This window comes from Eubalaena glacialis, chromosome 6, assembly GCF_028564815.1.
Source record: "Eubalaena glacialis isolate mEubGla1 chromosome 6, mEubGla1.1.hap2.+ XY, whole genome shotgun sequence".
Classification (NCBI taxonomy): domain Eukaryota; kingdom Metazoa; phylum Chordata; class Mammalia; order Artiodactyla; family Balaenidae; genus Eubalaena; species Eubalaena glacialis.
Genome location: NC_083721.1, coordinates 132,134,747 through 132,160,023, shown reverse-complemented (window position 1 = coordinate 132,160,023; position 25,277 = coordinate 132,134,747). Strand labels below are relative to the sequence as shown.

Below are 25,277 nucleotides of genomic sequence, written 5' to 3'. Positions count from 1 at the left end.
GGTTCAGTGGGTTGTGTAGGTTTCCTGGTGGAGGGAACTAGTGCCTGTGTTCTGGTGGATGAGGCTGGATGTTGTCTTTCTGGTGGGCTCGTCCACGTCTGGTGGTGTGTTTTGGGGTGACTGTGGCCTTATTATGATTTTAGGCAGTCTCTCTGTTAATGGATGGGGCTGTGTTCCTGTCTTGCTAGTTGTTTGGCATAGGGTGTCCCGCACTGTAGCTTGCTGGTCGTTGAGTGAAGCTGGGTCTTGATGTTGAGATGGAGATCTCTGAGAGATTTTTGCCGTTTGGTATTACATGGAGCTGGGAGGTCTCTTGTGGACCAGTGTCCTGAAGTTGGCTCTCTCACCTCAGAGGCACAGCCCTGATGCCTGGCTGGAGCACCAAGAGCCTTTCATCCACACGGCTCAGAATAAAAGGGAGAAAAAATGTAAAGAAAGAAAGAAAAAGGATAAAAGAAAATAAAATAAAGCAATTATAATAAAAAAATAAGAAAAAAAATTATTAAGAATAAATTTATTAAGAAAAAAAATTTTTTTTAATTTTTACAAATAGATTTATTAATTTTTTATACTAAAAATAAGAAAAAATTTATTAAGAAAAAATTTATTAAGAAAAAATTATTAAGAAAAAAATTTTTTAATTTTTTTAAAATAAAAAATATGAAAAAACTTATTAAAAATTTTTTTTTTAATTTTTTTAAAAATAGAAAATAATGAAAAAATTATTAAGAAAACATTTATTAGGGAAAAAAAATTTTTTTAAGTAAAAAAAAAAAAAAAAACGGACGGACCTAACCCTAGGACTAACGGTGAGAGCAAAGCTATACAGACAAAATCTCACCCAGAAGCATACACATCTACACTCACAAAAAAAGGAAAAGGGGAAAAAAGTTAATATATCCTGCTCCCAAAGTCCACCTCCTAAATTTGGGATGATTCGTTGTCTATTCAGGTATTCAACAGATGCAGGCACATCAAGTTGTTTGTGGAGCTTTAATCCGCTGCTTCTGAGGCTGCTGGGAGAGATTTCCCTTTCTCTTCTTTGTTCCTACAGCTCCCGGGGTTCAGCTTTGGATTTGGACCCGCCTCTGCATGTAGGTCGCCTGAGGGCGTCTGTTCCCCGCCCAGACAGAACGGGGTTAAAGGAGCAGCTGATTCGGGGGCTCTGGCTCAGTCAGGCCGGGGGGAGGGAGCGGTACGGAGGAGGCGGGGCGAGCCTGCGGCGGCAGAAGCCGGCGTGACGTTGCAGCAGCCTGAGGCGCGCCGTGCGCTCTCCCGGGGAAGTTGTCCCCGGATTACGGGAGCCTGGCCGTGGCGGGCTGCACAGGCTCCCGGGAGGGGCGGTGTGGAGAATGACCTGTGCTCGCCCACAGGCTGTTTGGTGGCGGCAGCAGCAGCCTCAGCGTCTCATGCCCGTCTCTGGGGTCCGCGCTGATAGCCGCGGCTCGCGCCCGTCTCTGGAGTTCGTTTAAGTGGCGCTCTGAATCCCCTCTCCTTGCACGCCGCTAAACAAAGAGGCAAGAAAAAGTCTCCTGCCTCTTCGGCAGCTGCAGACCTTTTCTTGTGCACCCTCCCGGCTAGTTGTGGTGCGCTAGACCCTTCAGGCTGTGTTCACGCAGCCAACCCCAGTCCTCTCCCTGGGATCCGACCGAAGCCCGCGCCTCAGCTCCCAGCCCCCGCCCGCCCCGGCGGGTGAGCAGACAAGCCTCTCGGGCTGGTGAGTGCTGCTCGGCGCCGAGCCTCTGTGCGGGAATCTCTCCGTTTTTCCCTCTGCGTCCCTGTTGCTGTGGGATCCGCGCTGATAGCCGCGGCTCGCGCCCGTCTCTGGAGCTCGTTTAGGTGGCGCTCTGAATCCCCTCTCCTTGCGCGCCGCGAAACAAAGAGGCAAGAAAAAGTCTCTTGCCTCTTCGGCAGCTGCAGTCCTTTTCCCGGACTCCCTCCCGGCTAGCACGGAAGGCCGAGCCCCAGCTCCCAGCCCCCGCCCGTCCTGGCGGGTGAGCAGACAAGCCTCTCGGGCTGGTGAGTGCTGCTCGGCGCCGAGCCTCTGTGCGGGAATCTCTCCGCTTTGCCCTCCGCACCCCTGTGGCTGCGCTCTCCTCCGTGGCTCTGAAGCTTCCCCCCTCTGCTACCCGCAGTCTCTGCCCACGAAGGGGCTTCCTAGTGTGTGGAAACCTTTCCTCCTTCACGGCTCCCTCCCACTGCTGCAGGTCCCGTCCCTATTCTTTTGTCTCTGTTATTTCTTTTTTCTTTTGCCCTACCCAAGTACGTGGGGATTTTCTTGCCTTTTGGGAGGTCTGACGTCTTCTGCCAGCGTTCAGTGGGTGTTCTGTAGGAGCAGTTCCATGTGTAGATGTATTTCTAATGTATCTGTGGGAAGGAAGGTGATCTCCGCGTCTTACTCTTCCGCCATCTTGCCCCTCCTCCTACCATTAAGTTTTGAGTATCTTTTTTGAGAGTACTGAAGAAGCCATCGCCAAACCACCTTCTTTAATCTAGAGATTTCCTTAATATGCTTAGCCACAAAACTGGGACCTCATTTTTATGTCAAAGACCCAGAGGAAGCCCTTAAAATCATTCATCATTCATTGATTATCTTAAGTCTGAGTGCATCAGAAAAGACAGGCAAGTTGATTCACAGGCATGATTTAGTTTTTTGGCAGGGAGCTTCATTAGTAGGAATTGGGGTAAGTGTACTGATCTAATGAAGCAATATCACTACTGTTAAGAAGATGTGTAGATGTTTATAATAGTGAAAACTGGAGACAATCTAAGTATTTAATAAGAAGATTAATAAGATTATCCTACATATACACAGTGCAAGCCCATGTAACCATTAAAAATCATTTTGTGGATGTATAATTCTTAACTAGCAAAGAAAAAATAGGGATGTGAAAGAAGGCTTTGAAAGATCAAGTAAAACTGAACAGAAAGGAACAAAATAAAGTTATCAGAAAGAAAATTAGGTATATATAAGGAAAACAAAAGGGATCTAACTTATATATACTAGACAGTGGAGCAAATGAAATAGAAAAAAATATTCAAAGATAACAGAAAAGATTTTCTGAAATAAAAGAAGACCTGAATCTGAAAGGTCAGAAGTCACAGCATATCCAGGAAATACTGATGATGACTGGCCCCATAGATGTGTGGTGAATTTAACAGAATTCAAAGATAAACAAAAGTTTACTTTGGGGGCTTTTTCCATTTTTTAAAAATGCAAGTCACCAGACAAGAGGGGGAAAAAAAAATCAGCCTTGCCTCAGGTACCTCCACAGTAAAAATGAATACTAGAAGATCATAAAACAATATTTATAACTTTCTTGGAGAAAGAAATTCTATATCCTAAAATTTTATACTAACCCAAGATGGCATTCAAACATGAAAACACAAATGGATATTTTCAAACATACAAGGACTGAAAGGAATAAAGCACCCATGAGCTCTTCTTTAAAAAGGACATAATCATAAAACCAAGAGATGAACCAAAATAGAGAGCCCAGAAATGGAGTGGCCATGGTGGAAAAGAAATAATAGTGAGTGTTCAATCCATTTAAATATAAAAGGATGGAGGCAGAACATAATATTCTGGAAAAAATAATATAACTAAAAGTGGGATGTAGAGAGGAGGAAGAAATATGTGTGTAAGTTTCATTAGCAGGGCCTCAACAGCTACCCTCTAAAGCTGATAAGTCAAGTTGAGGGTTTAAGGCTATTAATTAAAATAAACACTTGAAAAACCAAAGCCAGACTCTAAATATTCTAATTCAATCAGAAAACATGTACACACAAAAAAGAAAAACACAGACCACGCAGCATAAAGATGACAGAACTAAAACAAATACTTTTAAGTCAGTGAATGTAAATGGAACAAACTCACTTATTAAAAGTATTCAATTATAGAATGACAACAAAAGTTGAATTAAAAAAGACTAAACACCCCAAAAAAGCTGTCCTGATAACATCAGATTCTTGAAGCAGAAACTCCAAAAGGAAAAAAAAAGGAGAAATTGAAACCTGTTATTTGCAGCCATAATAAAATATTCCCTGAAAATGGATACCTTTGTGGTTTATTGTCCAGAGACCATTTACAAAATACATATTAGGCCACAAACAAAACTTCAGTGGACTTCTAAAAAGTAACAATAATACAGACTAGCTTCTCATTTCAAGGAGGTAAACAAAGCATCCTGTAGTTTTCAGTCTCTCACACCATATAAAAATAAGAAATACAGAGCACCACTTGAAGTAATAGGAGAAACTTTCAGTGGACTAAAAGAAGGAAAGCAGATGGAATCGGATTGAAGAGGGAGCCAGAGCTTAGGTTCTATGCAGGAAGATGAGGAAGATAATTGCCACAGATAAAGGGAGCAGCACTTACAGATGATTCATACCTTAATTTGACTGAAACCAAGAGCAAGAGGGAGACCAGAAGAAGACGCATCCAGGGAGGTTGAACCCTGTACATCCCATCCTACCCATAAAGGAAAGACAAAAGCAGTGAGTATGGGATCTTGGGGCAGCATGGCCCATCCATCCCCCTATTCCCATTTAAAACACTAGCAACCCCACATTGCTCTCTCCTAAGCAGCCAGTGCAGAGGCAACAGTCTGTTCTCTACTACATAGTAAAGTGGACAAATATCAACCAATAAAATACTCAACAAATGGAAGAACTTTCAACCCTGGAAGGAGACTTACTACAACAATCAGAACAAGACATCAAAATGGGTATATTTACTTTTTTTTTTTTTTTCCTGCACCGCACAGCATGTGGGATCTTAGGTCCTCAACCAGGGATCGAACCCGTGCCCCCTGCAGTGGAAGCACAGAGTCTTAATCACTAGACCGCCAGGGAAGTCTGACTATTTTTAGAGAGATAAGAGAGAATATTACACTCTTCAAGCAAGACCAGCCAGTATCTTTCCACTATCTGGAAATGAAAAGAAAAAAAATCTTAATGAAAATACACAATCATTGGGCTAAATAATAGAATGGACACATCTGAAAAGTTTTTGATTTGGAATATTGATTGTGATACAGGAGTAAGAAATCCTTGTAGAAACCAGTAGAAATAATAGCCAAATAATTCCCAGAATTTTAGCTGTTTAAACAAATAAAAATATACACAGAAACAGGAATCAGCAAATTTTTTCTAGCCAGGTAGTAAATATTTTAGGCTTTGCAGGTCTCTGTCACAATTACTTAGCTCTGCCACAGTGGTGTGAAAGTAGCCATAATATGTAAGCAAGTGAATGTGGCTGTGTTCCAATAAAATTTTAATAATAGACACTGAGATATTAACTTCAGATCATTTTCACATTGCGAAATATTCTTCTTTTGATTTTGTTTTCAAATCTAAAAAGGTAAAACCATTCTTAGCTCATGGGCTGTACCAAAACAGGTGGTGAGACAGATCTGGCCTACCGATTGTAGTTTCCCAATCCCTGTAGTAGAGTGAAATTTCAGAACATAAAAGATAAAGAAGAACTGAAAAGCTACCAGAGAGGGAAAAGAAAAGATTACCCACAAATTAAACACAAAAAGAAATAGATACACTAACTAATATGTATAAAATAGATAACTAACAAGAACCTGTTATATAGCACAGGGAACTCCACTTCACTTTACTATACAGTAGAAACTAACACAACATTGTAAAACAACTATACCCCAATTTAAAAAAAAAGAAGAAAGAAATAGAGCATTTCACTGAAATACTGAAAAGAAAATAATTTTGAACCTTGAATTCTGTTCCTATTTAAATGTGAGGGCCAGATAAAGACATTTTTGGACATTCAAAGATGCAAAATGGTTGCCACCCACAGATGATCTCTGAAAGAAATTTTAAAGGGTATTCTTCAGCAAGAAGGTAAATATATCCTAGAGGAATAGTGGGATACAAGAAACAACAAAATTAGTAAAATTTATCCTTAGAATTAGGGAAGTATTGATTATAGATACTGTTAACAGAGAGAGTAAAAGAAGGTCAGGGTAATATGCTATGAATCTTTATTAGAGTGAAGAATATAGACACTGATAAATTTATATTTAACAATGACTAGAGTTAAAGTATGTCTGTTGGGCTTCCTTGGTGACGCAGTGGTTAAGAATCAGCCTGCCAATGCAGGGGACACGGGTTCGAGCCCTGGTCCAGGGAGATCCCACATGCCGCAGAGCAACTAAGTCCATGCGCCACAACTACTGAGCCTGTGCTCTAGAGCCCGCGAGCCACAGCTACTGAAGCCCACATGCCTAGACCCCGTGCTCCGCAACAAGAGAAGCCACCGCAATGAGAAGCCTGTGCACTGCAACGAGTAGCCCCTGCTCTCTGCAACTGGAGAAAAGCCCGCGCGTAGCAACAAAGACCCAACGCAGCCAAAAATAAATACATAAAGCAAATAAATTAAAATTTATTTATATATGTCTGTTAAAAAGTTTAAGGACGGGGCTTCCCTAGTGGCGCAGTGGTTAAGAATCTGCCTGCCAATGCAGGGGACACGGGTTCGAGCCCTGGTCCAGGAAGAGCCCACATGCCACAGAGCAATTAAGCCCATGCACCACAACTACTGAGCCTGCGCTCTAGAGCCCGTGCTCCGCAACAAGAGAAGCCACCGCAACGAGAAGCCCACGCACTGCAACGAAGAGTAGCCCCCACTCACCGCAACTAGCGAAAGACCGTGCGCAGCAACTACGACCCAACGCAGCCAAAAATTTTTTTAAAAAGTTTAAGGAAAATCACTAAAAGAATAAATATTAAATGGAAAACTTTCTTATCATTTTTAGAAAAAGACAGTAGACTATTAACTGGAAAAATAGTTGTATAAAGAAAACTCAGTCTACTAAAAGACAATGTGTTTATCAGTATTCTTTTGGTGAGAAGTGACTTGAACTCAAATTGGCATAAGGAGGGAAAAGCATTAGCAAAAAGGAAATTATTGGCTTATAGAACTGAAAAGTCTAGGGATAGTACTGACTTTAGAGACTTTGAGTTTATCTCTTTCATCTCTTAGATAATGCATTGCTTTCATTCTTTCACTCTTCAGCAAGTTTTTTATATGTGGTGGCAAGATGATACCTTCAAGTTCAAATAAAAGAGAAAATCCCTCTCCCACAAGATCCAACAAAAGCCCAGGACTTGTGTTGGCTCTGATTGGCTTGGTTTGGGTCTAGTCCCTGAACCAGCTCCTGAAGGAATTAGGCCTAGAACTTAGCTTGGACAGGAGTCAAGTTCATCCAAACCATGTGTATTCCCAAGGAAAATTTGGGAATTTTGAAAATATGGCCCTAAAAAAGGAAATGCTATACTGGTAAAGGAACAACAGATGTCCACTACAGTAAGAAAGGAGACAAAAAGACAAACACAGACAAAATAAATGGACAAAGTAAGTCCAGATATAGTATGAATCACAAAACTCAGAATGGATTAAAAATCCAACTGTACACTATTCTTTTAGATTCATACCTAACACAGAGGTAACAGTCAAATAAATAATAAACAAGAGGAAATCAGGTATAGCAATGTTAATGAGACAAAGATGATTGAAACCTTTAAAAGAAACTTACCAGTATTTCAGCAGCTGGCCATGAAAATAAGTTACGAACTTTATGCAATACATAAAACAAATCTGATAGAAATACAAGGAAAAATTGACAATCCCATAGTCATATAAAAACCAACAAATCAAACAGGCTAAAAAATTCATAAAGAATATAGAATTAGTAAACTTTCATAGAGGTACTCAAAAGTATACTTGGTACCCAACAAATACACATGTAACCATCACAATAAAGTACCTATTTATTAAGGCTTGAAGGAAACTGCAACATTTTTTTAAATTACTAGCATATAGGCCACATTTGTTACTTAAAATGTAACCTGAAATTAACAACAACAAAAATGCACATATCTGGAGAGTTAAAAATAAAATTTTGAAAAATTAAATATATCTTAAAATAATTGTTAAGCTAAAGAGAAGATCAAAATACCAATTACAGTTTCTTTTAGAATCAGGCAATGAAAGCATTATATTTATTAAAATCTGTGGGATATGGACAGGGGAAAATTTGTAACCTGTAGACAGAAATAAATGAATTGGATGATGCATGAAAAAGGATGACAAAATAGACCCAAATAAAGTACATGAAAGGAAGAAGTTCAACAACTGTATTTCAAACAAAAATAAATCTATTAACTTATCCATACATACCCATATTCTGTGCCAAGCACTATTCTAAATATTTTAATTCATAAAACCTCTATTTTGTAGGTGCTGTTATCCCTAGTTTACAGATATTAAAACTGAACTACAGAAGATTAATTTGTCAAATCTACCAACATATATAAAAGAATACATCATAAGTAAGGGGGTTTTATCCCAAGATTGCAACAGTAGTTCAACTTTACAAAATCTGTCATTAACAGATGAAAGGAGTAAAAAGGAAACAAAATATAAACTGATTCTTTGAAGGCATGTGATAAAATATATTTTCTGGTTTGGAAAAAAATCATAAAACTAAGCAAACGTAAGAGCACCTCCTTAATGGGTAAAGGGTATTAATCCCATGCCCCAGAAACAACCAGCTAAAAATATAATAGAAAAAAATCCTATTTGTGATATCAACAAAAAAAGCGACTCGAAAATATATGTGAAGAAAATATAAAATTTCACTAAAAGTTATAAAGATCATTCCCCATGTTAAAATTAATTTATTAATTTGATATAATCCCCCCAAATATGTTGTAGAACTTGATCAGCTAATTCTAAAACTCATACTGAAGAATAAATACAAAAGAATTGCAGTGAGTTCTGAAAAGAAACAAAGGTATGGTGGGGCACAGGGGACGTGTACTATAAAGCCATAGTAATTAAACTCATTTTAGAATCCATGCCAAAACAGAAGATTTATGCAAAGCAATACAGTATATGATAAAGATAGTGTGTCAAGAAAAGTCTAGTCAGTAAAATGTTGGCTCTCTGTGGTGGAGTGAAAAAAGTACATATTAAGCTAATATCTGCATGCAAATAAAGAGTTTAAAAGCAAAAAAAGTGATGGGAGAAATTTATAGGGAAATTATTTATAGATTTGAGTATGTTTTAAAAGTGACAAATTCTATATCACAATCAAAAGGCAAACACATAGGGTTGAATACTCTTTCATAAATTGGATTCTTCAAAATCAATAGTTAAGAACATGAATATTAACCAATTCTACAACATCAAAAGATAGAAATTTCACCCAGGAAATAACAATGAAAATTCCCACTTCACCAACAGTTAAAACGTAGTAGCCAGATATAACAATTTTAAGTGTTATCTGTACCTATCAACAAAGCCCCAAAATACATGAAACAAAAATTGCCAGACAATTCAACAATTATAGCTGGAGATTTCAACACTCCTCTTACAGTAACTGATAGAACTAGAGACAATCACTAAGGATACAGAAGACTTGAACAACACAGTCAATGTATTTGATCTAATCAATATATACACTCCACAAAACAGTAGCAAAATACACATTTTTCTCAAATGCACATGGAACTTCTTCAGGAAAGACCATCTGTTAGGTGAATAAAACAAGATTCAGTAAATTCAAATCAAGTATGTTTTCTGACCATTATAGAATAAAATTACAAATCAATAACAGAAGGAAATCTGGGAACCCCAAAATGTTTGGAAATTAAATAACACACTTCTAAAGACGCATGGGTCAAAGAAGACACTGCAGGGAAATTTAATATTATCTTGAAACGAATGAAAATAAAAGAACATATGAAAATGTATGAGGTGCAATTAAAGCAGTGCTCAGAGGAATATTTATGGCCCAGAAAGGTCGAACATCAATAATATAAGCTTCCATCTTAAGAAGCTAGAAAAAGGAAGAGCCAAATAGACCCAAAATAAGTAGAAAGAAGGAAATAATAAAGATCAGAGTAGAAATCCATGAAATAGAAAATAGGAAAACAATATGAAAGAACTGATGAAACCAGAAGTTGGTTCTTTGGAAAGATTTTAAAAGAGATAAAGCTTTAGAAAAAACAAAAGAGAGAGAGAGAGAAAGGAATAAATTAAAATCAGGATGAAAGAGGTTGCATCACTATGGACACTATAGAACTTAATTATAAAGGAATATTATGAACAACTTTATCCCAATAAATTTGACATCGTAGATGACATGGGACAAAATTCTCAAAAAACTCAAATTACCAAAACTGGCTCAAGAAGAAATGGAAAATCAGGATAGACTATATCAAGATACTAAATAAGTTATTAAGTTTTCCCCAAAAGAAAAGTCCAGGTCCAGATGGTTCCAATGGCAAGTTCTGTCAAATATTTAAGGGAAAAAATAATACCAATCTTTCATTAATACTGTCAGAAAATAATAGTAGGAGGGAACAGTTCTAAATTTATTTTAGAAAGCCAATATTACCCTTATACCAAAGCCAGACAAAGAGATCATGAGAAATGAAAACTACAAACCAATATCCCTCATGAACATCAATATAAAACTTTTCACAAAATATTTAAAATATCAAATCCAGCAACATATAAAAAAGATTATACACTCTAAGTGGGGTTTACCCCAGGAATGGAAGGCTGTCTTAACATCTGAAAATCTATTAATGTAATACACCATATTCATATAATAAAGGACAAAAACCACATAATCATTTCTATAGACACAAAAAAAGCATTTGACAAAATCCAAAATCCATTCACAGTAACTCTTACCCCAGTAAGGATAAAAAGGAACTTCCTTAACCTGATAAAAGGCATCTATAATTAACATCATACATATAGTGAAAAACTGAATGCCTTTCCACTAAGATCAAGAACAAGGCAAGGATGTTTCTGTCCCTCCCCATTTCTACTCAACACTGTAACTGAGGGTCCTATCCTGTGCAGTAAGACAAGAAAAAAAAAACATTAAAAGTGTTCAGATTGGAAAGAAAAGAGTAAATCTATTCCTAGATTATATATCCTTTAAGTAGAAAATACAAAGAAATCTGTGTAAAAGCTACCAGAACTAATAAATGAGTTAGCAAGGTCTCAGAATACAAGCTCAGTATACAAAAATCAGTTGTATATCCATGTACTAGCAATGAACAATCAAATAGTGAAATTCAAATAAAAAATTCTATTCACAACAGCATCAAAAAGAAAAAATATAATAAATATAACAAAAGAACTATAATACTTGCACGCTGAAAACTGCAAAACAGTGCTGAGAGAAATTAAAGAAGACCCAAATAAATAGAATTAGAAAGCTCAGTATTCTTAAAATGTCAGTTCTCCCCAAATTGATCTACAGATTTAACCCACTCCCTATCAAAATCCCTGCAGGCTTTTGTTATAGAAATTGGCGAACTGATCCTAAAATTTATATAGAAATGCAAAATACCTAGAATAGCTGAACACTTTTTTTAAAGAACAAAGTTGAAGGACCTAAGCTACCTGATTTCAAAACTTACTACAAAGCAAACAACCATCACGGCATTGTAGAATTGGTAAGTATACACAATCAATGAAACACTCTAGAAATAGACCCTCATATATACAGCCAATTAATTTTCAACCAAAGGAGAAAGGGTAGTCTTTTCAGAAATGACGCTGAAATAATTGGATGTCCGTATGCAAAAACAAGAACCTCAATCCGTATCTCACACCATATACAAAGATAATTATCTTGAGTTCCCTGGTGGTCTAGTGGTTAGGATTTGGCACTTTCACTGCCATGGCCTGGGTTCAATCCCTGGTCGGGGAACTGAGATCCCGCAAGCCGCATGGAGTGCCAACATAATTATTATTATAATTATTAATTAATATTAATTAATTATTATCTCAATAAATGTAAGAGCTGAAACCCTAAAGCTTCTAGAATAAAACATAGGAGAAAAATCTTTGTGACCTTGGGTTAGGCAAGAGCAATAAAAATATTGATAAATTGGACTTCCTTCAAAATTAAAAACTATTGCTCTTCAAAGACACCATTAAGAAAATGAAAGACACACTGGGGGAAAATATTTCTAAAACATCCTGATAAAGGATTCTTTCCAGAATATATAAATAACTTACAGCTCAATAATAAAAAGACAACCTAAATTTTTAAGTGAACAAAAATTTGAATAAATATTTAAATTAGAGGTACAAACAGCAGATAGATATATGAAAAGATGCTTTACATCATTAGACATTAGGAAAATGTAAACTGAAACCACAGTGATACAATACACAGCCACTAGAACATCTAAAATCACCAGTTGGCAATGATGTGAAGAAGCTGGAACCCTCATATATTGGACTGATGTGGATGTAAAATTATGTAGCCTCTTTAGAAATGTTTGGCAATTTCTTAAAAAGTTAGACATACATTTATCATATGAATCAGCAGTTCCACTCCTAGGAATCTACCCAAGAGAAATGTTTACCCAAGACTTGTACATGAATGTTTACAGCAGCATTATTCTTAGTAGCCCAAAACTGAAAATAATCCAAATATCCACTAAACTGGTGAATTGATAAAATATAGTATATCCATGTAATGGAATGCTCTTCAGCAATTAAAAAAAAAAAAAGAACCATTGACAAACACAACATTGATGAATCTCAAGCCAAGTGAAAGAAGCTAGACAAAAAGAGTATATTCCAATCTTGTATGATTCCATTTATGTAAAATTCTAGAAAATGCATCCTAGGGACTTCCCTGGCAGTCCAGGGGTTAAGACTCCGTGCTCCCAATGCAGAGGACACGGGTTCAATCCCTGGTTGGGGAACTAAGATCCCGCATGCCACACGGCACAGCCAAAAATTAAAAAAAAAAAAAAAGTCAGGCTTGCCAAAGGGGAAAGGGGGCGGGGAGGATGGATTGGGGGTTTGGGATAAGCAGATACACACTACCGTATGTAGGGTAGATGACCAACAAGGATTTACCGTGTGGCATAGGGAACTCCATTCAGTATCTTCTGGTGACCTATAGTGGACAAGAATCTGAAAAAGAATATATATGTATAACTGAATCACTTTGCTGTACACCTGAAGTACACAGTATTGCAAATCAACTATATTTCAATAAAAAAGAAAATATCACAAGTTTTTAAAATTTTCTAAAAAATTCTAAAATGACAGAAACCAAATCAGTGGTTAGCTGGGGAGGGCAAAAGTGATTCTAAAGGGGCATGAGGAAACTTTCGTTGGGGGGGGGCGGGGGGTGGATATTTACATGATCTTGAGGTGTTGCTTTTACAGGTGTATACAAAAGTCGAAACTTATTAATTATACACTTTAAATATGAGCAATTTATTCTATGTCAAATATACCTCAATAAATAAAAGGAAAGAACTACTAATACATGCAACAACACAGATGAATCTAAAAAATACCATTCTACATGAAAGAAGCCGGACACTAAAGACTATATATTATATGATTCCGTTTATATGAAATTTCTAGAAAAGGCAAAATTATAGAGCCAGAAAACAGATCAGTGGTTGCCTAGTTCCAGGATTGAGAGTACAAAGTGAATGCAAACAAGCACTGGGAGAGGAAAGGCAGATGGAGAGATGAAAGTATTCTACAATTGAATTGTGATGATTGCACAATTACTAAAACACATTAAACACTTAAGATCAGTGAATTCTATGATATGTAAATTAAACTTAAATAAAACATTTGTAAAAAGCAAGCGCCCAAAAAAGTTTAGCTTATTAAATTGGCAGGAATTTTTTAAGAGATGGTATGAATTCAGTACATGTTTGCATTCCTGCTGTATACTAAGCATTATTGGATATTGGTGAACACAGACAGGATCCCTGCCTTAGCAGGGAAAAACAGGCAGGTACAATTAAAATAAAGTGTCTTAACTGCTCTCTCATAGAAGCAGCACATTGTAGTAACAGATATTGCTGGTAGAAGCAAATTGGCCCAACCTCCAACTGGAATTAATTTGAAATTAATTTGACAATATTCTGCAAAAGCCTGAATTCATACCCTTTGACTCCCAATTCTAATTCTGGGTATCTATTGTAAATAATCAGAAATTTAGATAGAACTGTTCTATCCAAACAGTTGGCATTGGTCACAGGTAATTATAAAATTAAAAAATTCAAAGCAACACAAATGCACGATAATAGAATAGTTAAGTAAGTCATGGTATCTATGTGTCATATTTTGCAGACATTTAAATTATGTGTTGCACAAAAATGTAACATGGAGAAATCAGGGTTACAAAATTGTGATATAATCTCAATATTAAAAATGTGTATCTATATAAACATGCTAAATGATAAGGCTCCAAAATATTAACATTGGTTAACTCTGGGCTGTGGGATTGCAAGTACTTTGGTTTTTTATACTGTTCTATAATTTATAATGTTTGTATAATGAGCATGTACTACTTTAATAAACAGGAAGAAGTTATTTTTCTCCTTTATCTGTTTACATAGGTGATATGTATTCACTGCAGAACAGTTAGAAATGAAGATAAAAATCTTCACCTAAAATCTACCACCCAGAGATAGCCTGACTTATCATTTAGGAGTATATCCTTCTAGACATTTCTTTGCAAATAGATAAGTAATTTGTTTTACAGAAATGGAATTTTATACTACATATTGTTTTGTAACCTGCTTTAGAGGAAGGAGAAAATAGAGATAGCAGGTCTAAACACTTAGAAGTTTATTAGTCTAAAAAGAAGAGAAAATAGATGGCAACTAAAGAGAATAGGTAACTGGCTCAAGCAAAAGTTTTTCTCGAGTTGTGGTAGTGCTCAAAGAAGGTGCCAGTGTGTGTGGAGGGCAGAGAGGGGAAGCAAAGGGATGCAGACAGAAATACAGGTGAGGGGTCATGAGAGGAGATGCGGAGACCAGCTGTAGTGAAATTTGACCAGTGCATATGAGAGGCTTCTGCTGGACACCCATCTTCTCATGTTGTGGGAGATAAGATAAGGCGTACACAGAGCACATGTGGGTGATGAGATCTCAAGGGGAGAGGAGAAGCCTTACAACAGCCATGGCCTGTAGGGTGAGCACTAGAATGTCAACAAAGGAAAAGAAAGGCCTCTTTATTACAGTTGTTAATAACTGACTGACATGGTTCAAAAGCAAGGCCAGACCCAGAATTCCAAGGCTACATCACCTAGGGCTTCATCTCAAGAGGAATTACAAATAAATCAGGGTGAGTTTGCCAAACAGAAATTACCAGAATCAAATATTAGAAAGGGAGGAATCATGGTAGTGCCATGGAAAGAGCATAAGCTTAGGAGCCAGACAGATCTGGTTCTACCTCCCACTCACCAGCTGGGCAGGTTATCTGACTCCTGAGGCTCAGTTTCAGAAGATACCAGCAACCACCTTCCAAGGTGGTTGTGAGAATCAAAGATAATACATATAAACACCTGGCACATCGTAGATACCTGACAAATAATAGCTATTACTACTATTACTACTCCCTGAAGGAGACAAGATACAATATAACATCATGGTTAAAAGCACAGAATTTGGATTTAGACAAATTTAGTTAAGTTCAAAGCCTTGCTCTGTCAATCACTAGAGCAAGCCTCAGCATCCCCTATACAATGAGGATACCACCTGCCACACCAAGGTGTTTCCGGATTAAATAAGACAATGTACATAATGTATTATGCCCTTAGGCATAGTGCCTATGTAGTCAATAAACAATGGCTATTATTACTACCACTTCTGTGATCTTGGCCACATTACATAACCTCTCTGAACTATAATTTAGTCAGGTATTACATTAGCATTCCACTGCCTACCTTGTTCCCTTCATTCCCAGGGCACAGAACATGGCACACAGTTGGCAACAGTAAATATCTGTTGCATGAACAACAGGACTGTACTGAGAATTAAAGATAATGTATATAATGTATCTAACAGTGTCTGGCATATAAATGCTGGGGAAAATGGACCTATTTGTGTTTCCACTGGAACATGGGCTCCTTCAGGGCAGAGCACCTTGTTTTATTCATCTTGTAATACCAGCACCTGGCAAACTGTTAGGGATGTAGGAGATCCTCAGCAAATGTTTACTGAGTGGCACAGAAGGCAGCAGTAATCTGGCAGCCACCCTCACTACAAGGATAACGCAGGAGCCCAGACAACTTGACCCTCCAAAATCAACTTGAAATTCTCTATCTACTTTACTATCTAACATCATAGGTCACCTCTGGGCCAAGTGCCTGTACCTCCTGATTCAAGGCTCGTACTTAGGTAATGCCTTCAATAAGCAACCTAGTAATTAAAAAATAATAAGTAATCTGGTAATGACTCCATATTTTAGTGAGGTGAAAGAGGGTAAAGGGTCTCCATAAGTATGCGTTTGCAAACATTGTGAATTATCCCATCTAGCATCAAAGTAATGAACGGTCGTAGGGGAAGCCAGAAAGACAGGGTACCAGTTATATATACCTAGTCAACTAAATGACTATGACTATGACTGTGTCACCTATATGAAGATAACAGGTTATGACACCAAACTTATTTATAGTTAACATTCTTATGGTTTCTGCAATGAAGTTTAAAACTCCACAAAAAATGTGAAAAGCAGGCTAAAGGGTCCTCTATGTTGCTATCTTAAGAAACCGCGGCCTGTAATAATTAGAAACAAGATTCTCTGCCAATCTGACAAATACTTGATTACTTCAGATTTTTAGTTACGAGTCTTTTACATTATCTCAAAAATACTTTCTTACAGGATATTCTGGTGTTTCACCAGCAGCTTTACTTTTGATTAACTTAGATTAAACACAATTTTCTTTTTCATTCTGAGAGTCTTTATCTGATTAGTAGAGAAAGATAGGCTTACTGCAGAAAAATTGCAAAATATAAAGAAATTAAAATCATCCTCGGTACAGTCATCCAGAGATAACCATTATTTATACTTTGGTATATTTCTTTTTGATGCTTAATGTTACTAGTGTATTCAAAAACATCACTTTTAATGCTTCAGAGTATTCTCTCAAGCAATAACACATCCATTTTCCCTATCATCAGACATTTAGACAATTTAGAAGAACTGTTTTCTACTGAATGTTTTTAAAGGTGGATTTCTCCTTTATATTAAATATAAACATGTACTGACACCTTGTATGAGATCTACATTTACTTCATTCAGCACTGGAAAATAAGACACTGTAGGCAAAGAAGGCCAGTCAGAAACCCACTGGAGCAGTCTTCCAGGAATGTAAGCTAGTGAGAGTCAAGTCTGGGGTAAGGGGCTGTGTGGAGCCTGGCTGTCCTGAGTGAGGTGGGAGAATTTAGCAGAAGAGCAGGGATCGTGGCGGGTGGGGTACATGTGTGTACACATTGGGGCATGAGTTATAATCTTACAAGTCCAATAGTTCTGAGTCATTATTTTCATAGTGCTCAATAAACAGAGCCTTTATATGAGCCTGAAGTTAATGTGTTCATTTTTTTCTGCATTCAGCAAAACAAAGCCCAATTTTAATTTATTTGAATATTCACTGGTACCTACCTAATTTATGCCAGGCACTGTAGTTGGTAATAAAAAATGAATTAAACCCTGTCCCTCCCTTCAAGTTCATGATTAGCATATAATTTAATTTTAAATCTAAAATTTAAATCTAAATCTAAAATCTAAATTTTAGATTAAATTTTAAATCTAGGGACTTCCCTGGTGGCACAGTGGTTAAGAATCCGCCTATCAATGAAGGGGACACGGGTTCAAGCCCTGGTCCGGGAAGATCCCACATGCTGCAGAGCAACTAAGCCCATGTGCCACAACTACTGAGCCTGCGCTCTAGAGCCCGCGAGCCACAACTACTGAAGCCCGAGTGCCCAGAGCCCATGTTCCGCAACAAGAGAAGCCACTGCAATGAGAAGCCCGCGCATCGCAACAAAGAGTAGCCCCCGCTCGCCGCAACTAGAGAAAGCCCACGCGCAGCAACAAAGACCCAAAGCAGCCAAAGATAAATAAATAAATAAATTTATAAAGCAAAAAAAATTTTTAATCTAAGTTTAAATTTTAATCTAAAATTTAATCTAAAATTTTTATACTATCTACATCCAAAATAAATAAGGATTAATAACTGATGACTCATGACCCTAGAACTGCAAGAGATCCTCAGCCATCAAAAATGAAGTAGTATCAGGACTTCCCTGGTGGTCCAGTGGTAAAGAATCCGCGTTCCAATGCAGGGGACGCGGGTTTGATCCCTGGTCGGGGAACTAAGATCCCACATGCTGCAGGGCAACTAATCCCACGCACCACAACTACTGAGCTCGCGCGCCTCAACGAGAGCCCGCATGCTGCAAACTACAGAGCCCACGCGCCCTGGAGCCCACATGCCACAACTAGAGAGAGAAAACCCGGGTGCCACAACGAAGAGCCCACACCTCAATGAAAGATCCCACACGAAGACCCCACGTGCCGCAACTAAGACCTGACGCAGCCAAAAAAATAAAGAAAAAAAAAAATGAAGTAGGATCAACTTTCTGAGGCAGGAAAGGAGGTGGTACATATTAGGAAATTTTAACAAAAGTTGAAGCAAAAGATTTTCTATAATAGTTACTGAATGGGTCAATAAGGAAATTCTCTGAACCAAATATCCAACTTCTAAAGTACTGATATTTCAGGTAATCCATTTTATATAAATGGCTTAGGTTATCTGTTCTTAAAAGTATAAAGGTAAAATTCATCCACTCCCATTTCTAAAGTGTTATAGACTCCAAATTAGAGAACTATGTAACAGTTTATTTTATACTTATAGCCAGCATATATTTTACATTTCCTCAGACAAGCCCTGAATCAAATATTCTATCCCTTTGCCCCTGTAGTCAGAATCCCAGAAGTGGAATCAAACCACAACTCCCAGACAACACCCTGAAACTGCATACAAATTCTTTGTCAGACCATATATGTGCCAGTCATTATTTCTGCTCATTCCAGCTATTATACTTCCATCCCAGGAAGCTGCAGAACTAGCCTTAATACTTTTGCCCAGAAATTGCTCATCTGAAAGGGTAAACTTACTTAGGGAAACAGGTTTCTAAAGGCTATCATATTGCTAGCAAAAATATGATATTTGATATTTTGCAAATTGCAAAAGTATATGAACCATCATTTTCCCTTATGCTAACTATGAAGTTACTAGTAGTTACTACTATGTTACTACTAAGTTAAAGAATTTGTTCTCAATTTGATATCTAGGGTTTGTTAGTGAACTGTTTGTGAACTCTGTGAGTTCTGCTTTAATGCTCTGACCACTCTACTCATTTAAAAATGGCCAATTAACAGAGAATACCTCATAAAATAATTTCATTTGAGCCCAGAGGAATCCCAGTGACCTAAAAGTAAACCTGGAAGTGGTCATTTAGAAGGAATCAGTAAACATTCTCTCTCCCTCAGGAATTCCTGGAGAGCAGGATAAAGATTAAGGCTCTTGCATGTCTGATTTTAGTGACTTCAAGGTGACTTCTGCACCCTCACCATTTTACTGACTCCAGCCTTCCCCAACAACTCAACACATCGTTTTACAAAAGCATTAGGACATCATTTTTCATTCAACAGTACATTTTAAGCACCTAGCACCAGGCACTAGACTATATAGCCCAAGAAAATTAGTGAGTTATAAAATGGACACTTTACAGTTGAGTAGGGATGACAGACATTTATTTAATTATATAGTTATGAAAGAAATAAACAGGGTAAACCGATAATGGAGAGAGGCTTGCAACTGAGGATGCTGAGGGAAGAAGAATCTCCTGGGGAGGCGATGAGAACCTAAAATTTGAGAAGGAAAGTTATGCAAAAAGCAGGGAGCAAAAATGTTCTAGGCAGAGGGAAAAATATAAGCAATGGCTCTGAGGCAGGAAACTGTGTTGAGGACATTTTAAAAGGCCAGTGTAGCTGGAGTATAGTGAGCAACAGAGGAAAATGTGGCTGGAAAGATTAGCAGGGGCAGATCATGCAGGGCCTAGGGGAGACACTGAAAAAAGTTAAATAAGGTACTAATGTAACCCCACTTGCGTTTTTTGAAGATTACTCTGCTAGATTGGTAGAGGGGCAAGAATAGAGGCAGGAACACAAATAAGGAAGCCATTACAGACATCTAAATAAGAGATGGTGGAAGCTCAGGCACTGGGAATCAAGAACCTTTTAAATGACATCTCAGATTAAAAGATGAACACAAGTTAACCAAAGGAGGAAGGGCACTGCAGGCCACTGAAAAACATGTATTGTACCGTGGCATTAGGTCCCAAGACCTATTCTGACACTGTGAACAGTCTGGTATGGCAAAAGCAAAGGGTATGTGATAGGAGCGAAGGCAAGAAGACCAACTGTTAGAAAACTATTGCAATAATCCAAGCAAGAAAGTATAGCATCCTGAACTAAATCAGCGGCAGTGGAGAGGAAGCAGCAGGACTGCATCCATGTGGTATTGAAAGTGGTAGGAGAGAGTGGCTGGATTTGAAGAGGGGAGGGGAGAGGAGGGAAGAGGAGCTTGGAATAACAAGGTTTATGGCCTTGAGTAGGTAGATTATGGTGCTATTTGCTAAAATAGGGAGAACCAGGGGTATGGGAAGGACGAGTCCAGGTTTGTACACGCTGCCATATGGGAAGAGCCACATAATAGACAGTTGGATACGTGGCAGTCTCCAACTTAGAAAGAGGCTGAGGCTAGACATGTACATTTAGAAACCACAGGTGAACAAGTGGTGGATAAAGCCATGAGAAAGACTGATTGCTCAGGGAAGTACAAAATGAGAAGAGCTTAGTCCAGAACCCTGGGATGCACTAACCCTAATGGGACAAGAGTTGAGTTAGAGCAGGGTTTCTCAACAACAGCACTGATATTTTAAGCTGGGTAATTCTGTTGTGAGGCACTTTCTGGCACATTGTAAGATGTTTAGCAACACCCCTGGACTCTACCCACTAGATGCCAATAGGACCTACCCAGTTGGGACAATCAAATATGGCTCCAGACACTGCCAAAAGTCCCCCGGAGTGGGGGGAAGCACCGCCAGCTGAGAACTACTGAGTTAGGGTAAAAGGACTCACCAGGACACTGACAAAAGGACACTGACAAGAGGTTCTGAATGAGCTCCCTCAAACTTAAGATTCCTCCAAAGTCTCTGTGTATATTACTGCTCTTGGTGCCTTGGAAGTACAAAAGAAATGCAGGTGACATTCTACTACATCCAACCCACAAAGCATTGGAATACTTTTAGGTACTAGATTGGATCAAATCCATTGCTGGAAATCCCATTTCTGTATGAGGCTACAGTGGGGAAAAATACTCTTTTGTAAAAGATTTTTTATTCACAAATTACACAAAAAATTGTGACCCTGCCCCCCAGTATAGGATGAGGTATCACCATCTTGCTTCAGTAAGCCCCAGCACTTCTCCATCACGAGAATATGTGATATTTTCCAAGAGTTTATGATGTGTAGGCCCTCTTGCCTAATCTCTGTTCAACCCTTATAAGGGGTAGGAACTGCTATTAGTCGAGGAGGCTGATGCAGGGGGTTAAGTTACATGCCCAATGTCACATTAAGTGACCTGAGATTAGAACTCAACTTCCAAAGTCCATGCTCTAAGGCTAAACCACTTAGCCACTATTCCAGATGGCCTCCATTAGGCTACAAGCTTTGTGAGGAAGGGGCTGGTCCGTCTTTTTCACCATTGTATCCCTAGCATTTGGCTCATGCTTAGCAACAGGAGCTCAAATAGTTACTGTGAATGAGTCTCAGTTCAGACTTAACTCTAACTCATTCCCAGATCTTCATTGAGAGCTCACAGACAGCAAGTTAGGTTACCAAGAGGAAGAAAATGCCTTCCATTCTGACAGGAAATAAGCAGCCAGTGTCTGACACTGCATTTCTAGAATTAACATTTCTTTGAGAGTTTTTCCCCCCAGGAATGGAGCCTCTACCATCAACCCTGCTTCAGTTCCATTAAAGCAAAGTTACTCTCCTTATTGCCTCCTTATTCAACATACGCCATAACTGGCATATAACTATTGAGGCCTCAAGGAGATGGAGGAGGAGTGGAAACAGAAATTAAGTATGGAATATTTTTGCAAAATGACAGTTGTAAATAATTTCTGACAGGATCATAAATGGTACTCAGGGCAACGTTTTCCAAACATCAGATAAGCTTTTTAATAAAAATGTAATATTCTCTACTCTCTATGTATAGGTGCCACCTACCAGGTATTCCTGCCTCAGCATATTTTTCATCACCAGGCAGTCTTGGTACCTTTTTGATAAAAGGACTATATATCCAGAAATTTCTGCACAGATGAAGCAGCCATCATTCCGAGATAAAATATTTTGTCATCCCTGCCTGGAATAGCCAGGAGGGGTGGCCTGGAGGATATAGAACTCAGGAAATACAAGTAACCTCTAAAGAGGGAATATGCTGTGGAGTTCTGCAAAGAATGGAAGGAAACCCACGAGTGGACTTTAGTCTGCTCTATGCACACACAGATGTACATCTTCAACGTATTTCTTGGAAGCCATGGAAGCTATAAAGCTCTTTGAGACAAAGTTCCCCACTCTGCATGGAAGCCACTTCAATGAAAGCATTCATGTAAAACTCATACTTTCCAGACCTCATACCCTCCCTAACCTAGCTTCATCCATAATGCTCTCATTCCCATCAAAGCCTCTAGGGAAAGCTTGATTCAGCCCGTTTTCAACATTAAGTAACAGGGAGAAGAATGTGTTTTCTGTTCCAGAGCACTGTCCCCTCCAGGGTGGCTCAGTTGTTCACAGCTACCATTTAGCAACTCGGGGTATTTCCGCTAGCTGGTCTTGTCTCTAGTTTGCTATACTGACTTCTACCCCAACATTAAAACTTTCTTTTAAAAAAATCAGTAACTCACTTTTGCTGTTCTTTCAGCTCCTTTGAAGATTATGAAACAGAGGAACCTGCCTCTCCCTCTGAAATTGGAAACAAAGGCAATAAAATAGTGACCTCAAGCCTTTCAGAGAAATGTGGAAAGCTTCAGTCAGTGGATGAAGAATAGCTGCCAATGTCTACATGAAAGGGAGATATGTATTTTAAATGTTTTTTTCTTGTGAAGAGATGCTGTAGTTTGCATATTGCTTTTTAAAGGCTTTGATTTCTCCAAGTGCGTTATCTGCAGCACTAGGAATTTTTTAACGTTTTTGAGCAATAGCTCTGGATACACATACCCAGTTTGGGAGACTCCTCCAATTTGCCTCAAACCTCTTACAGAGCTTTTCCTCAGAAGCAAGTAAGATATACATCACCTTCCAACGTCTGTGAATCAGCACTCTTCACCCCTGAATGTACCAAGGATCTCTTGGGGACAGTGCCAAGCACAGTTCTCTGCACAAAAGCAGGATTTGCCTCTGTTGTCCAGCATCCCTGAGGCCCATCAGGGCTCCTATGGAGCCCAGAAGAAACCTTCACTTGCAGAAAACTTGAGTCAAAAAATTCTGGAACTTGAAAAAGCAGTCAGGGCCTCCAGAACTGAATTAGCCCTGGTAATAAAAGCACTGCCAAAACATCTCAGAGACTTCTTTTAATTGTATGTGTACTGGAGTTCAAAGATCTTGAACTTAGTTTAATCTAATTTCACAATGACCTGCCAAACTGCTAGTCACTTTACATCCTCAGGTATTGCAACCACTGGGCCTTCCAACCTTGCTGGCAAGCTCTAAATAATCCCTCCCCATCCTGACTGTGGATCTTATGTAAAATCTGAAGAAAAACTTGTTAACTGAAGTACAGAATATGACTCATACTTGGGGGGAAAAAAAAGTTTCCTTTTAACTCATCTAACATTTGTAGAGAATTATTGAGTGATTAATCTAAAAATTAGTTGATGTCCCATCTATACTTCATATCAGAAGACCTACTTGAAGACTTAAATAATTATATATGAAAATTCTTACTAGACATATTCATCACTAAATATTAGACTAGGCCAACAGTAAAGGCCTCAATCTAAACATTATTCCTTAACTTCATGTTGAAAAGAAACTATTTCAAATATTGCATTCACTTCAGTATTTATCACAGAAATGGAAAACAGTGATGCCACCCATAAAGGAAAGCAACTTCATGTTTACTATAGTAGTAGATGTGGTCATCACAGAATACATTTTTCAGCAAGCCACAATGCAGCCAAGCCCCGCAATACTGTTGAAGATAAAATTGAAAATAAACTATTAAAAAGGATGGAAATTTCTGACACTGTAAAAGAAACCCCCAAGAAACTTTTTAATATCCACTTCTGTCAAAGTCATCAAGTTTTCCCCTGGATTTTTTGTTTTAACCTCAAGTCCTAAATGTCAGAATAGCTTCCTTTCCACCCCACGTTGGTTCCCTTGCTGGTGTGACAGCCAGACTTTGAAATAATCAAACCTTGGGCGGTGGTAGGCAAAAAGTGGAGAAAAGGAGAATTTAGGAAATGCACCATCAACTAGTACAGTTATTAATAGAGTTAGCAATCCTTCCTGTCAGTATCCTCCCAGTTTCCTGTTATTTTACCTTCATGATCAGAACTGACCTTCCATTTAACTATTACAGAAAGTGGTAAGTATTAAAACTTAGTTTCTAACAGTTCACAAAGAAGAAATAAAAGCTTAAAAGTGACTAAATTTTTAGGAAACACTACATACAATAATCTAAACACACTGGTAAATTACTAGGATTAAGTGTTTATATGGTACATGAAATTTACCATCTATCCCATCCAACCTTTACCAGGGAACAAAAGCAACTTTTTTAAATTTTCAGATAAAAATACTAAAAAGGTAAATTTTTTTAGAAGCCAGATATGGTTTAAAGGTTTTATTAGCCATAATGATCTAAACTATTTCTAAGACTCAGCAAAAATTCAGTTTTCCAATATACATTTGATTTTGTTTTTTTTACTACATGGCTGTACTTGACCTTGTTTCTACTTACTGAAGTCCTCTTGCTTTCACGTTGGTCAATAATTGGTTTCAAAAGTCTACAGTTACTATAAAAGTACAGCTAACAATATCATTCCACTTAAGATAGTGCTTTTTAATTTAGGTTACCCAAAGTATCACATTTTCAGACGTAAGAATGTGTTTCACTGTACTCCCTTCTTAGTATTGAATGTAAGAAATGTGAATTCTGAGGAACTAAGATAGTATGTATTTGACTTTCTGGTAAAGATCATGCAGAATATAATCATTACTGCCCAACTGGAAATTTCAAGTTATTACAATATCCAAGACTCTTGATAAAAGTTAAATTGAGGGTATGATCTTAATGCTAGTCAATGAAAAATGA

The 25,277-nt window shown here is 38.0% G+C and overlaps 1 protein-coding gene across 2 annotated transcripts in view; it reads left to right on the top strand.

The window, feature by feature from the left end:
* Positions 1 to 24,942, top strand: part of PPP2R3A (protein phosphatase 2 regulatory subunit B''alpha) — a 211,811-nt gene extending 186,869 nt beyond the window's left edge. For both annotated transcript variants that reach the window (XM_061194632.1, XM_061194633.1), the window contains one exon: positions 22,884 to 24,942. In XM_061194632.1, the coding sequence (XP_061050615.1) occupies positions 22,884 to 23,010 (127 nt within the window). In that variant the 3' untranslated portion in view covers positions 23,011 to 24,942. The remainder of the gene's footprint in view (positions 1 to 22,883) is intronic.
* Positions 24,943 to 25,277: the final 335 nt, after the last annotated feature.